Source organism: Drosophila sulfurigaster, chromosome 2R, assembly GCF_023558435.1.
Source record: "Drosophila sulfurigaster albostrigata strain 15112-1811.04 chromosome 2R, ASM2355843v2, whole genome shotgun sequence".
Classification (NCBI taxonomy): Eukaryota; Metazoa; Arthropoda; class Insecta; order Diptera; family Drosophilidae; genus Drosophila; species Drosophila sulfurigaster.
This window is the reverse complement of record NC_084882.1, coordinates 12060557-12076383: the sequence shown is the minus strand read 5'-3', so window position 1 is coordinate 12076383 and position 15827 is coordinate 12060557. Positions and strand designations below refer to the sequence as shown.

Below are 15827 nucleotides of genomic sequence, written 5' to 3'. Positions count from 1 at the left end.
CTCTGGCAATTGCATCCGCTAGACCCTCCATAGAGTGGAATAGGTGTTGCACATTGCGATCCTCGCCTTCCCCCCCCTTGTTGAACAGGTGCCACTAGTGAAGCGCACGCGGATTTTCACCCTAACCTGCAAGCCTAAGGGAGTATTGGTGAAGGCAGCGAACCTCGCTGCGAACAGCCAGCTAGAGTGGGAATAAGGCGATAATCTTGCGGCAGCGAATCTTCGCTGCAGATTATCTAAACGGTATTCGATAGCGGCTGAGCGAAGGCGATACTAGAGACGTTCAAAGGAGCGTAGATCTTCCGGCGAGAGATCTACGGCTCCACAAAAACACGCCAGTACCATCTGCATTGGATTGTTTTCGTTCGTAAAATGCACTAAGAGTGCCAACATGGTTTGAAAAATAATTGTGAAATTAAATAGAATTTGTAATAAGTACTTGCCAAATCAACTAACTCATTTTTTCGACCTTTATACAGCCAACATGGGGTTCATAGGGATTTGAGAGCCTGATAACCATAACCCTTTATCATCTTTAACAGCTAACATCAACAAGCATATATGCTACGACGGATTCATCAGTTATCAGGCCTGCTAACATCGATGGAAAGTGCGTAAGTACGGCATAGCCGTGTCTATATTATAGTTGATTGGGGTTGTGATTGTGAGGTTTTCAATTCCGTGTGTTCCGTGTTGGTTCTCTATCTTTCGTATTATTAAGTCATGAAGACAACCGTTTAAACAAAACTAATTAACGTACGATAAATAAAAGCGCAAATAAATCAAGCACTATTGTTAACTAGAGATAATTTTATAAACAAAATGAAGTATGTTCATTAAATTACTGTATATCATGGAGAAGAAAACAATGATGTGTTAAACTTTTAATTCTAATTGGGCACTGAATATGCGAACGTTTGAGATAATGCGAAATGAGTACTGTCCCTCTCCCCTAGTATTACACTCTGTCTACACCTTAATTTATGATGACTTACTACCCAGTCGAAGCCAAAGACCCACCCCAGCCCTGAACTGAGCCGGCAAGTTAGCTAGACAGAGTAGGCTTAGACGAGTAGAACCTCGTGGTGTTCGTCACATAATTAAATGGCGCCCAACTCGTGAGGCCTATGGAAAATGTGCCCCAAAATAAAAATTTCCTCATCAAACTATTCATTCTTTTTATTGAAAACATAGATGTATGAATTCTGCCTTCTGGATTGGCTGTTTACTGATGAGAAAGTCGGAAGCAGACCAGGCGAAAAGAACATACAAGTACATAGCGGATTCATTAATTGATAGTGTTATCAATGAATTAAACCTGCTAAGTACAATTTTCTGGCCAATAATGTGATTCAGGAAATTTTTGTAGAATTGGATGAATTTCGATTCTCTACCGAATCATTGTTAGGCCCAGTATACAATATTGTGTTGTGGTATTGAAATCGAGAATTGTTCAGTATTGGTTAATATCGATCTGTTCCTCTTTCAATTACAAACACTCATCAAATACGTTACTAATCAAAATAGATCCAGACTCCCAGTACTCACTTCGCATTATCTTGAAATCGCATTGAAGGGTAAGTCCCAAACTTAAAAACTTAAAACTTGAACACTATATTATCGCATATCGTAGACTTATTTTTGTCAATTACCTTGTCAATATCGAATACCGTACTAGTTCACATTCATACTTTAATTCAATATGCCGGTTACTCGCAGCCACGAAAACCTCGCATCAGCTAGTTCATTAATTCTTTGCAAAATTTGCAATGATTTAAAATCGTCTGAATTTGACTTAGTAAAAACCCCTTGTAGTCATAACTTTCACTCCGAATGTATATCCAATTGGCTCAATAGTAGCGAAACTTGTCCAACTTGCAAAAAGCCGTGCAGGTTAGGAGATATTTTTGGCTCAGAACAATCTGAAGGGTTAAGCATGCTTCATACAGTTGCAGCACCCCCAGTTTCACACGATGCCTCGGGAGCCTCTGGCACTAAACCGCGACCGCGACCCAAAACAAGAGCTAATCAGAGAGAGTATCTCATGAAAAATGCTGCACAAGCAAGTCGCCTACCCCGAGCATCAATAGGAAGTATAACCGCACCCGTTCCAGCTGTGTCTGAACAACGAGTTCAAGGACTTATCACTTCTTCACTCGATAACTTTCGAGCTGAACTAGTCGCTACTATCGCTGATCAGGTTGAATTTGCCTTCAGAAACTTAAATATTGCCGCCCAACCGCCAATAGTTCGTTCCGAGGAACCGCAATTGGAATGGGATAACGAAATTCAGATCAGAATAACGAAGGATCGGGACAATCAGGAAATATATCTGGTAGTCTCGATCGGCCTGACCGAATTTCCAGTACCATTGTTAATTGGCATCTTAAATTCAGTGGTACACCAACTGATATACCAATCGATGACTTTATATATCGAATAAATTGCTTGACCTCTCGTTGTTTGAGCGGAAACTTTGATACGTTGTATCAGTTTGCTCACTTACTATTCTCAGGTCCAGCGTTAACATTCTATTGGAGGTTTCATCGTAGCTCTCATCATAGGAATTGGTATAATCTTTGTTCTCGTTTATGCGAAAGATACCAAAATCAAAGAACCGATGAAGACATAAAAGATAGCTTACGGCGCAGGAAACAAAAGTTTAATGAACCTTTCGATGAATATTTGGATGCTATGTTGAACATAGCAGATACGCTTAATTCTCGTCTATCCAATACCGAATTGGTCTCTTATGTTAAACAGAATTTGAAACCAGATCTTCGACATGAACTATTACATGTTCCAATTTCAAATTTAGCTATCCTTCGGAGAGAATGTCACAAACATGAAGAATTCTACTCACAACTGCCTAAACATCAAAATCGATCGAATAACCCCAACCGAGTTGTTCATGAGATTGCTTTAGAAAAAGACCTGGAGTTAGGCTCTGAAGATGAAGACTCAGAATCAGCAGATGTAAATGCTATGAAGTATTCTGATAATTTCAAATGCTGGAATTGCGATGAAATTGGTCATCGTTACCAGGATTGCCTGAAATCACGTCGTATTTTTTGTTATGGCTGTGGAAAACTTGACACATATAAACCAAACTGTACAAAATGTAAAACCAAACAGGAAAACTCGCAGAAGGGTATTCGCTTACCACCAAAAGCGGATATCCGCAATTAAAAATAGAAACAAATTCTCTAGAGTATTCTCAACCACCAGCTATATCGAATAACTTACCTGACTTACATTTTATACCTTATCATTTGCGATTAGGAAAAATACACCCATCTCCAAAATCGCGTGCTGCTCATCGTATGCATACATTTTGGTCGAAAAAGCGTGTACTAAATTCTTATAGGATATCAGCTATCGTAAATAAAGACAACGATATACGACCCTTTACTTACCTCAACATTCTCGATCAGCGTTGTTTGGCCTTGCTCGATAGCGGAGCAAATAAAAGCGTGATTGGAGGAAACTTAGCAAAGTTCATTCTTGAAAACAATATTAACTATCTTAAATCCAAAGGATTTGTTAAAACTGCTGATGGACACCCTCAAAAGGTCGCTGGTACCATTAACATTCCGATCGAGTATAATTCGATAAAGCAATCTTTTGAGTTCCTAATTGTTAGCGCCATCACGCAAGATGTTATTTGCGGAATAGACTTTTGGAATAAATTTGGAATTTCTGTTAGTTATGTTAGTGCAGTAACTGAATCTGAAATTGAAAATGAAACGATACCCAAATTGTCGCTTACAGTGATGCAAAAACGCAGATTACAAGCAGTTGTTGATTTTTTTCCGTCATGCGAAACGGACGGCTTAGGAAAACAACACTTCTTGAACATTCTATAGACACAGGAGACAGTACTCCCATTAAACAAAGATACTATCCCATATCTCCAGCTAAAGAAAAGCGACTTTGTGCCGAGATTGACCGCATGTTACGTTTAGGAGTAATAGAAGAAGCTTCGTACTCTGCATGGTCCTCGCCTGTGGTTTTGATTGTTAAACCTGGCAAAGATCGCCTATGTCTTGATTCTCGAAAGCTAAATGCAGTGACGAAGAAGGACGCATATCCCATGCCTAGCTTAGAAGGTCTTCTAAGTCGATTGCCATCTGTTAAGTGCATTTCCAAAATCGATTTAAAAGATGCCTTTTGGCAAATTTCTCTAGATAAAGAAGCGCGACCAAAAACTGCTTTTACGGTACCAAATAGACCCTTGTATCAGTTTACTCGGATGCCATTTGGCTTGTGTAACTCCCCTCATACAATGTGTCGTCTTATGGATCAAGTAATTCCCTATGACATGAAGGAACACGTATTCGTATACCTAGATGATCTATTGGTCATGTCCTCTAACTTTGAAGACCACTTACTGCATCTGACCGAAGTGGCAAATAGATTACGAAAAGCGGGATTAACAATAAATGTTGCCAAAAGTCAGTTTGGAATACGAGAAGTAGATTACTTAGGCCATGTAGTAGGAGAAGGCACACTTCGAGTAAATCCAATGAAAGTGCAAGCCGTTTCCGAATTTCCGGTGCCACAGTCCAGACGCCAACTGAGACGATTCCTGGGCATGACTGGTTGGTACCAGCGTTTTATTCCCCAGTACTCAACGGTCATCTTTGCACTAACAGAGCTGCTAAAAGGAAAGAAATTTGAATGGAATGAAGAGGCCCAACATGCTTTCGAAGCAATAAAACATAGACTATGTGCTGCTCCGTTTTTGCGTCATCCCAGCTATGAGTTGCCATTCATAGTGTAATGTGACGCTTCAACATATGGCATCGGCGCCGTATTAGCTCAACTTGATGCAGAAGGCAACGAACTACCCATTGCCTATATGTCGAAAAAGTTGAACAAAGCACAACGAAATTATTCTACAACGGAATTAGAATGCTTGGCAGTTGTATTAGCCATTAAGCGATTCCGTATGTATATAGAAGGCCAATCATTCAAAGTTATAACTGATCATGCAAGTCTGAAATGGTTGATGAATCAAACAGACCTTCATGGCAGACTTGCTCGATGGGCGTTAAAGCTACAAGGAATGGATTTTCAGATCGAACATCGAAAGGGCAGTCAAAATGTAGTCGCTGACACTCTTTCCAGAGCATTCGAAGAAAATGTAGATGTTGTTGAGCTCGAAATACTACCAGAGATAGATTTAAACTCGGATGCATTTCTCGAAAGTGATTATGTCGAGTTAAAAGAGAAGATGAGCAAATCCAATCTTCCGGATTTCAAAATCATAGACGGATATTTATATTACAGAGCAGTATTGCCTTCCGACGTCAGCGAAGATATTGGCGATGGCTGGAAACTGTACGTCCCTACATCTCTCAGAAATTCGGTGATAGTTTCAGCTCATTGTACCCCAACGTCAGCACATTGCGGCACAGCGAAGTGTCTAGAACGCATTCGTAGGCATTTTTATTGGCCACGAATGGTAGTGGAAGTGCGAGACTTTATCAGCAAATGCGAAATATGTCAAACCTCAAAATACCCAACACAAAATCTAAAGCCGCCAATGGGTATTCAAACAATTAGTGAGCGAGTATTTCAAAGACTCTACATAGATTTCATAGGTCCGTTTCCACGCTCAAAACTTGGTAATATTGGAATTTTTATCATCCTAGATCATCTTTCAAAATTCACATTTCTTATACCAGTTAAGAAATTTTCGACTTTAATAATCATTGATCACTTGCGCAACACAGTATTTAACTGTTTTGGCACACCAGAGTTCATAATCAGCGATAACGGCACTCAGTTTAAAAGCCGAGAATTCGCTGCATTTTTGTCTTCGTATGGTATCAAACACATGTTCACTGGAGCATATTCCCCTCAAAGTAATGCAGCTGAAAGAGTCAATAGATCCATTAATGCGGCGTTAAGATCATTTATTCGATCAGACCAGCGAGAATGGGATATATATGTTAGCAGTATCAATTGTGCTCTACGCAATAACATACATCAATCCATCGGCGCGTCACCGTACTATGTTGTATTTGGACAGCATATGATGACGCATGGTAAAGACTACACAGTGCTTAAAAATTTGAATCTCTTAAGTGAAGGAACTGCTCGACTCGAGCGTGCTGACAAATTCTCTAAAATCCGTGCTGATATTCACAAATATCTGAAAAAGGCATACGAAAAGAATCAGAGATCGTATAACTTTCGTACTAAACAACGAACCTTTGAAGTTGGCCAGACAGTAATTAAGCGTAACTGGGCACTGAGCAATATGGCAAACAATTTCAACGCTAAGCTTGCACCAGTCGGCCTTAAGGCACGAGTAAAGCGAAAAATTGGACAGGCCTTATACCTATTAGAAAATTTAGAGGGCAAGGAAATTGGTCAATTTCATGCTAAAGACTTGTGGGAATTCAAAGAGTAACTACCTTCTTTCAGATTTTACGTCTTCGATTGAACTCTCGATTAAAATCTGCTGTTGTGAGGTAGTTGTCTAAATTAAAGTTGCAAAAAAAAAAAAAATATAAACATCTGATTGTCACAAATCAAAGCATCAGCTGATGCGCCAAAGCCTTGATTAAGTTGGCAACTCCACTTAGCATAGCTCAACTGTTGAGTTTATCGAACGGGGAGTAAGTATTGCATTGATCCACACAGAGATGCTTTGAGCACTCACTAAGGGCAGCCATCTTCACTTTTGCAATTTTTTTTCACTGAGAACGCTTACATCAGACCAAAATTTGCAAAGAAAAATTGCAAAAATAATTACAAAATAATACTGCAACCAAGCCAACAATTTTGGCATCCAGGGTTTTCTTTCGTCGATTAGTGGATTGGCCGGCTCTATTAGAAGAGAATTTAGAATTTGCTAAATTTTCTCTTTGCCACTGATTGCTTTTGGCCATACCTCTGGCAATTGCATCCGCTAGACCCTCCATAGAGTGGAATAGGTGTTGCACATTGCGATCCTCGCCTTCCCCTCCTTGTTGAACAGGTGCCACTAGTGAAGCGCACGCGGATTTTCACCCTAACCTGCAAGCCTAAGGGAGTATTGGTGAAGGCAGCGAACCTCGCTGCGAACAGCCAGCTAGAGTGGGAATAAGGCGATAATCTTGCGGCAGCGAATCTTCGCTGCAGATTATCTAAACGGTATTCGATAGCGGCTGAGCGAAGGCGATACTAGAGACGTTCAAAGGAGCGTAGATCTTCCGGCGAGAGATCTACGGCTCCACAAAACACGCCAGTACCATCTGCATTGGATTGTTTTCGTTCGTAAAATGCACTAAGAGTGCCAACATGGTTTGAAAAATAATTGTGAAATTAAATAGAATTTGTAATAAGTACTTGCCAAATCAACTAACTCATTTTTTCGACCTTTATACAGCCAACATGGGGGTTCATAGGGATTTGAGAGCCTGATAACCATAACCCTTTATCATCTTTAACAGCTAACATCAACAAGCATATATGCTACGACGGATTCATCAGTTATCAGGCCTGCTAACATCGATGGAAAGTGCGTAAGTACGGCATAGCCGTGTCTATATTATAGTTGATTGGGGTTGTGATTGTGAGGTTTTCAATTCCGTGTGTTCCGTGTTGGTTCTCTATCTTTCGTATTATTAAGTCATGAAGACAACCGTTTAAACAAAACTAATTAACGTACGATAAATAAAAGCGCAAATAAATCAAGCACTATTGTTAACTAGAGATAATTTTTATAAACAAAATGAAGTATGTTCATTAAATTACTGTATATCATGGAGAAGAAAACAATGATGTGTTAAACTTTTAATTCTAATTGGGCACTGAATATGCGAACGTTTGAGATAATGCGAAATGAGTACTGTCCCTCTCCCCTAGTATTACACTCTGTCTACACCTTAATTTATGATGACTTACTACCCAGTCGAAGCCAAAGACCCACCCCAGCCCTGAACTGAGCCGGCAAGTTAGCTAGACAGAGTAGGCTTAGACGAGTAGAACCTCGTGGTGTTCGTCACAAAGTATTGAATTTATTTTTATTTTAAGCTAAAAAGCAAATTCAATAATATTTTCAGAGGTAATTTATCTAATACTAAATAAATTGTTTGAAATGGTTGTATTCGCTTTTTAACTGCAACTTTAATTTGTTGTTGGGTTCCTGAATTCTAAAATTAAAATATATTTTAACAGTAAAAATAAAAATATAAATTACATGTTATACTTTAACATATAGTAAACTTAGTATTTAGAAAATGAATATTTGATGTTGATTCTTAATGTATATTTGTTGTCGGATTTAAATACAAAATGTTGATGGATTATTTTAGCAGATTTAAGTTTGTTTGCAATGCCGACTTCAAGTTTGCATTAATGATACTAAATTGCAATGTTAGTTTGCATTGCATCAAAACAAGTAACAAAGCTACAATCGAGTGTTCTCGACTGATATATACTCGCTACTCATTTTCGATAAAACCATATAAAAATAAATCTAATTAAACTTTTTAACTATAAAATTTTTAAAGGCATTAATTTGGGATACGATTTATCGGATTATTTATTTAATGCATTGTGGGACTTGATCAACCCTAAAAAGAAGTTCATATAATTAAAAAATGCAAATACAATATATATCTTCAAGTAGAACCTTAATATTATTTAAAATATGATTGATTGTTTCGGCGTTTTTTCAATAATTTGTAGATTCTTTGTGTAAGTTATTTGCATTTACTATTATAAACAGAGAAGCTGCAAGGCCACATAATTATATGAAATCCATTTTACAAATTGTACCAAGTTGTTGGTCTTATAAATGGTCTGTCCATTATGACGGAAAGAGTTACGCCTTTGGCAATGGATAATAGCCCACGCATCCTGGCTACGTTTAGGAGGCTCAGCTCTAGTTCTCGTCTTGGCATCCAGTCTAACTCAACAGAGAGCGAAGTCACAGTTGACGCATCCCTTTCGCTTTTCCCTTTTCCTATTTGCTTTCCCTTTTCCATTTACATCATCAGCATGAAAAGCAACGTTGCCATCATGGTCTTGTTGATGATGATGATGATGATGAGGTGGCGTTGAGAAATCACTTCAATGCACTAAAATCCTATTAAATCTGTGCAGTCAAAGCAACAACAACAACAGCAACATTCAGTCAGACAGAACATTATTCAAGTATTTTTAGCCGTTTTTCGTACACGAAAAATGCAAAAAGGTCAAAACATTCAGCAAAGTGAGCGAAGTTAAAGGGAGATGCCTATAAAGAGAAGTAGAGAGAGAGAGAGATAGAGACAGACAGAGAGAGAGAGAGAGAAGAGAATTGCATAAACATAATGAATGCAATTCGTTGTTGTGTCGCTCTTTGAGAGTTTGAGTCTTGGCTGTTTCGAGACTGTCGAGTGTGTTGAGTGATGGAATGGAAAAGAGTGCGGGGCATTCCCCCGCTTCGAGGTGGGGATTTGTGTGTAAATAAGCCTTTGCATTTGTTGTTGCATTGACTTTTCGCACTGCCAAATCCCAAAGCATTTGAAATTTAAAACCAAGCAACAGCATTCAAATCAGCAACAACTTCGACTACGCATAATTTACACACAACACATTCGATGAGTGTTGTCAAGGGCGGAGTAAGGGGACGATGTGTTTGCATGTGGCAAGTTGCACCTAGCAGAGGCGAAAAGCTTTCCACAAATGCATTCAAGACTCGTTCGATTTTGATTCAGTTTTCTTCAAGACGGGTGAAAAGCTGTCAATGCGTCAATCCATGATTTTCTTCGTTCTAAAGATTTCATCAGAGGTGCCGAAAGCTCAGGTTGGAAATGTGCGTGTTTTCATCTGAAAAGAAAAGCTGACATTCTGAGTGCATTGTTGATGTCGATGCAGCTTCTGTTGTTTTTGAAATGCTTCTAATGATTGTGTCGAATGTCGACAGAGAAACTCTCTTAAAAGTTACTTATTTCGACAGCAAAATTCTCTTTGAGCACGTGCGTGGCAATCAACAATCGACAGATGGGAAAATACTCTTTGCAATTTGAGCACCGAATAATCTAATCTGTTAATTCTCATCTATAATATAATTACTTGCAATGCGATCAGTGACAACGATTGCAATAAAATTACAATATTTCGCGTTGTACATAAAATGAATTGAACTTACCAAAGCTGTAACGCTATAAATGAATTCAAAATATAACAGTTTGATCAAACTAAATATAAAGTTAAAAATTATTATTATTAATTTAATTCAACGCCAAATATGCCATCAATAACAAATACTCAATTAAATAGATTAAAGAAGTGCATTATTTATTTAATTCCTATTAAATTGATTTAGATAACTACTCTATGTATGTCAAGTTTTTATACCCGCTACCCATATGGTAGAAGGGTATTATAACTTTGTGCCGGCAGGAAATGTATGTAACAGGTAGAAGGAGGCATTTCCGACCCTATAAAGTATATATATTCTTGATCAGCGTCAACAGCCGAGACGATATAGCTATGTCCGTCTGTCCGTCTGTCCGTCCGTCCGTCTGTCCGTCCGTCCGTATGAAACACTGGATCTCAGAGACTATAAGAGAAAGAGATATAATTTTTTCGACAGCGTTTGTTATGTTTGCACGCAGATCAAGTTTCTTTCAAATTTTTGCCACACCCACTTCCGCCCCACAAATCAAAAAATCGAATAACAAGCCTAATTTTAAAGCTAGAGTTGCGAATTTTTGGTATATACAATAATTACTGTAATTAATTATTGCGATCAGATAAAAATTGTGGAAGTTATTAAAGAAATATTTTTGTATGCGCAAAAACGCCTACTTACTAGGGCTCTTAGTTGCTTTGGCCGACAATCTGGCACATTGTGCCGTCTATGGTATATTTTGGATGGTGTACTATATCGATATACCAAATTTGATATATTTTTAGTATTTTTTTAGTATTTTTGGTATATTTTGAAAATGATACCGCAATATTTTGCCTTTATTAAAAATGGGTAGCGGGTATCTCACAGTCGAGCACACTCGATTGTAACTTTCTTACTTGTTTATTATATATTAGAACTAGTCTAAAATATAAAAATAAAACACGTAAAGAAAAACTACAGGCTAGTATGCTCGACTGTGAGATACCTGCATTATTTTTAAAATTTACCAAATTAAGATGCCACAAAAAATATATACATATGTATATACATATAATATATTACATAAATATAGCGATGTAGTACTACACAGAAGTTAACATATTTATAGATAAACTAGCAACTGTGGAATCTTAGCATATTATTGCTTTAATATGTAATGGGTACAGGGTACGGGTACAAGAGACCCATTTTTAATAAACATATTGCGGTATTTTTCAAACTGAAAATACTGAAAATATACCAAACGTTACAGTTGTTATATCGATATAGAACCACATTTTAAATATACCATACACGGCACAATATACCAGATTGTCGGCCAAAGCAATTAAGACCCTACTAGTAGGCGTTCTTGCCCATACAAAAGTATTTCTTTAATAACTTCCATAAATTTTCAGGAATCACAATTACTATAGTTATTATTGTATATACCAAAAATTCGTGACTTTAAAATTACGCATGTTATTCGATTTTTGATCATTTGTGAGGCGGAAGTGAGCGTGGCAAAAATTTGAAGCAAACTTATACCATATTGGTACATATGGGCAATTCTCTAGAAAGTGCAACCGGCGCCAAAAAATTCAAACTCTATAAAAGCATGTTTTCTTCATATTTGTGTATAGGGAAAATATTATATTTAACTAATATAAACGATTTTTCCATTTACTCATAACACATTTGGAAAAATTTTAATACAAAGTCGAAGATGAGCAAAAGTTCTGTTTTGAAGATTTCTACTGCAAGTTTTGTTTTGATTCAATTCCTTAAAGGGAGTTAGTATGCATTGATACCCTTAGTTTAATATCTTGTTTAATATGCAAGGAATATACAAAATATATAAAAGAAATGATGCAATAGCTAATAACGGTAAATTTCTTTTCAGCTAATCAGGTCGCGTGCGACAGTGAAAACAGTTATGAGTGCATCTAAAGTTTTTGTCCATTGAGCATGGAAAATTGTGTCCAAACACATATTTTGCTACCAAATATAATAAAATAAAATTTGGAATATAAGCACAACTTCATTTTAAGAATTTTTGAAAGTTTGTCGCGTGCGACATGGCAAAAAAATTTTTTTTTCGTTAAATTATTTTTTTATGTGCAAAAAACAATATAAATTTCATGTCATAAGCGCCAATTGAGACATTGTCATTATAAACAATCATAGAATGAATGTGCACAGTATACCGGGTATAAACCAAATGAATTTGTTTGGCTGAAATGGCCAACAAACGAAATCTACTAGAACACTATATTCATAAAAAAATTGTTTTTTGACATTAATGATGTAATTTAAGATAGGTAATTATGTTTCTAATGTACATGATATAAATATATTACGTTTTGTTTACCTTCATTAAAGTTATTTTTTAAAGTATGAAATTTCAGTTGAAATTAAAAATATATATTGAATATATTAAAAAACTATGAAAATGCTTCATATGCTCTTCAAATTAACTTAAAAAGTAAAAAAAACAGCATAAAAAGTATGATGGAAAAAATGTCGCGTGCGCCATGTCGCGTGCGACAGTGATTAAAATTTAATTAAAAAAAAAACAACTTAATATTTTTAAGTCAAACCTAATACACTATTTAGATAAATATATGCATAATACATTAAAATTAATTGCATTAAAATCTTTCATCACGTTTCGCTGAAATTAGTGCTTGAACTGGTTTTTGAAAAAGTAACTTCTGTTTTTGTCGCGTGCGAATGCGCAACATTTTTGAAATTTTCTTGAAAACGAACAATTCCCCAAAATCCATCTTACCACCAATTATAGTGCTAACCGAGAGCTATAAGTTTCAATTTTTACAAAATTAAAATAATGTCTTGGCACATGTTTTTTTTTCAGTTTGAATGCGTACAAATGTCGCATTCGACATCAGAGAATTGACCATATACAAAAATATTATATTATATATATTAATATGGAACTACATTCGAAACACAGAAATTAACATATTTCGAGCAAATGTGGAAGCTTAGCATATTAATACTCTAATATGTTATAGGTACAGGGTATTTCAGGGACGAGACCTCCCTCCTAAGATTAGCGCTTTTACTTGCTTTAATATAAAATCAAATGTCACGTAATCAGATTATAGAAATAGAAACTATTATTCGCGCTTATTGCAATGCTATGTGTTAAATGACGTTCGTTGTGATTGAAAATAATATAAGCAAATATACTTTTGTATAATATTTAACTGATAAGACACAAATGATTAAAGACAAATTTTCATTACATTTAGTAAGTGATTAGTTGTGAGACGAATCGAAGCTTCGAAGTGAGCCTTCAAAATGATTTTAATTGCAAACGTATTAACTATATTGTGGATGGTTTCACAAGTGCAAAGCTCGGTTAGTGACTCAATTAAAAATTAATTCTTTATACAATATCCAATGAATTTGTTTGTTTATAGTGTTTCGCAGGTTCAAAGGAAATGGATGAACAATGCAGCACATATTGCTATCAAGTAGTGAAACCTCTTTTGCAACACGTCAACTCGGCCAACTCGAAAGAGAATAGATTCGTCGAACTAAATAACAAGATTAAAGAGCTAGAAGCGAAAATAGTGAATTTAAATGAAATGGCAGAGCAAAACGATGTGCAATTGGCATTGCAAGCGCAGATAATTGCCTTGTATAAAAACAATACGAACAACTATGAAAAACGCATTGCGGAACTTGAGAGTGAAAACACAAAACGAAAACCCAAAGTTAAAACTAATAAAGATGATACACTTAACGATTCTTATTCAATGCCAATGGAAGTCTCTTCATTGGAGAAATTTGTTCACCTAGATGAAAAGTATCATCCGGTGCCAACATGTCCCAGTGGTTTAACTGGCCTTGTTGAAATTCCAGTTTACATACGAAATACCAACTATTACTCATGTGATTCTAGCGTTGCTGGTCCTGGCTGGACAGTTATGCAACGGCGTATAAATGGTAGATTGAATTTTAATCGTAATTGGGCTGATTACAGAAAAGGATTCGGTGAATTAAATGGCGAGTTTTTCATGGGTCTCGAACAGATTCATTTACTGACCACCTCGCAACCTCACGAGCTGTATATTTTACTTGTGGACTTTGCGAATAGAGAACGTTATGCCAGATACAGTGACTTTTCCATTGGCAGCGAGGAAGAATCCTATGAGTTAAAGGAACTTGGATTATTCTCCGGCAATGCTGGAGATGCTCTGCGCAGTCATGAACTCACACAATTCTCCACTCCAGATAGGGATAATGATCTGGACGAAGGTAGTTGTGCTGAGAATTTCAAATCTGGTTGGTGGTTTGGCAAGTGCTATGAATGGTAAGAACGTTGAAAGTAGTAGTTAAATTCATCAGATATTTAAATTATTGCCTATCTTCAGTAATCTTAATGGAGAATACACTATAGCGGACCCTCGAAGTGATGATCTTCAGGGTATTGAGTGGCGATCTTGGAAGCACAAGCCGTTGAAATTCAGTCAAATGATGATAAGGTCAAAGACAAAAATCAACAAGGTAAAAGATAATTAAAATATTCAAGTTTTTGTACAATTCAATAATCATTTGATTTCTTTCAATTAGAGTCAAATTCTGCTATGACGTTTTGATTTCTCACCAAGGATTATAAGAAGCTAAACTTGGGTTTTTTAATATAAAATAAATATATTTTTCATTTACCATGGATCACGATAAATTGTATAGAAATAGGTGTCTTCATTTTAAGCCTTTAATGATATTTCGAGGAGATACTGTTTTGTGTCCTTTTTTTGATCAAATTCCTAAAGTTTATAATTATTATCAAGAATACGCGTTTCGAGTTTTACAATTCTTTTTAATGTATTCTATTGCACGATCCAGCGAAATGTTAACAGTCCCAAGTAAAAATATGAGCTGCTTACATGTAAATATCGATAGCTTGTAAGATTCAGCGATGTTTCCAAAACAATAGTTTTTAAAAATAAATGTTATGCGATTAATTGGTGTAATAATAAGTAATTTTATTTCTTCATTCTTTTTACTATTGATGAGACAAGTTTAGTTTAAAAGAAAACCACACTCCAAATATATGAAAACGACTTTTTTTATTTTGTAATGGTAATAAGGGAAAGTTCTTTTAAACTTTTCATTTAAATTTGTTAAATAATTTCAGATATAATGAGCATATTTGTTGCCTGGGTGTCGTTATGTTGTGGTTGGCACAATTAGCCCAAAACATGATTCCAACGCAGATAATTTAGATAAATGCCTTAAATTCATTTAGTATTTAGCTCACAATTTTCTGCTGGCCAACACGTCCGGCTTGGCACAACAAACAACACACACACAGCACATAACACATGAGAGGAAGATAGAACCAAGGCCCTAAGCTGTCCCAATTAGCCAGGCTCGAAAGCTGCAGCATTGCATGCCAGTGTGCAGTCTGCCAGTCGACTGCCAGATTACTCACATAACAACAGAGCATAGTCGACAACATACTTCATACTTCATGCCACACACTGGGCACCACACAACTTGCAACATTCACTTCGCATATCTGCGGCATCTTCGTGTTCTATCCCATTCGGGTCAAGTGCCCGGTTCCGGTTGCCCCTCCTCTTTGCTGTGTTTTCACTGTTTGCCGAGTGCAAAAATTACATTAAAAATATTTTATTAAATTCTCATATTTAAGCCACGCCCACAGGCACTGGCGTTGCACATTCAACATTGC

General features: G+C 36.6%; 1 protein-coding gene across 2 annotated transcripts; it reads left to right on the top strand.

Annotated features, from left to right (window-relative positions):
- The first annotated feature begins 13370 nt into the window (after window positions 1-13370).
- LOC133838778 (angiopoietin-related protein 7-like) lies at window positions 13371-15122 on the top strand. 2 transcript variants are annotated; one of them, XR_009893994.1, is made up of 5 exons: window positions 13371-13483; window positions 13546-14441; window positions 14503-14635; window positions 14702-14827; window positions 14863-15122. XR_009893994.1 is itself a non-coding variant. In XM_062270005.1 (4 exons), the coding sequence occupies exons 1-4, from the start codon at window positions 13424-13426 to the stop codon at window positions 14717-14719; spliced, it is 1107 nt and encodes a 368-aa protein (XP_062125989.1). In that variant the 5' UTR covers window positions 13371-13423; the 3' UTR covers window positions 14720-14830. The 2 variants fall into 2 exon arrangements, 1 of the variants encoding a protein (XP_062125989.1); XM_062270005.1 differs by lacking the exon at window positions 14863-15122 and having other exon boundaries at window positions 14702-14830.
- Window positions 15123-15827: the final 705 nt, after the last annotated feature.

Bases quoted from the DNA above. Each gene is read 5' to 3' on its own strand.
- LOC133838778 (XM_062270005.1), top strand. From the start codon at position 13,424: ATGATTTTAATTGCAAACGTATTAACTATATTGTGGATGGTTTCACAA. The intron at 13,484-13,545 runs GTTAGTGACTCA...GTTTGTTTATAG, and splicing joins TTTCACAAGTGCAAAGCTCG to TGTTTCGCAGGTTCAAAGGA. The intron at 14,442-14,502 runs GTAAGAACGTTG...GCCTATCTTCAG, and splicing joins TTTGGCAAGTGCTATGAATG to TAATCTTAATGGAGAATACA.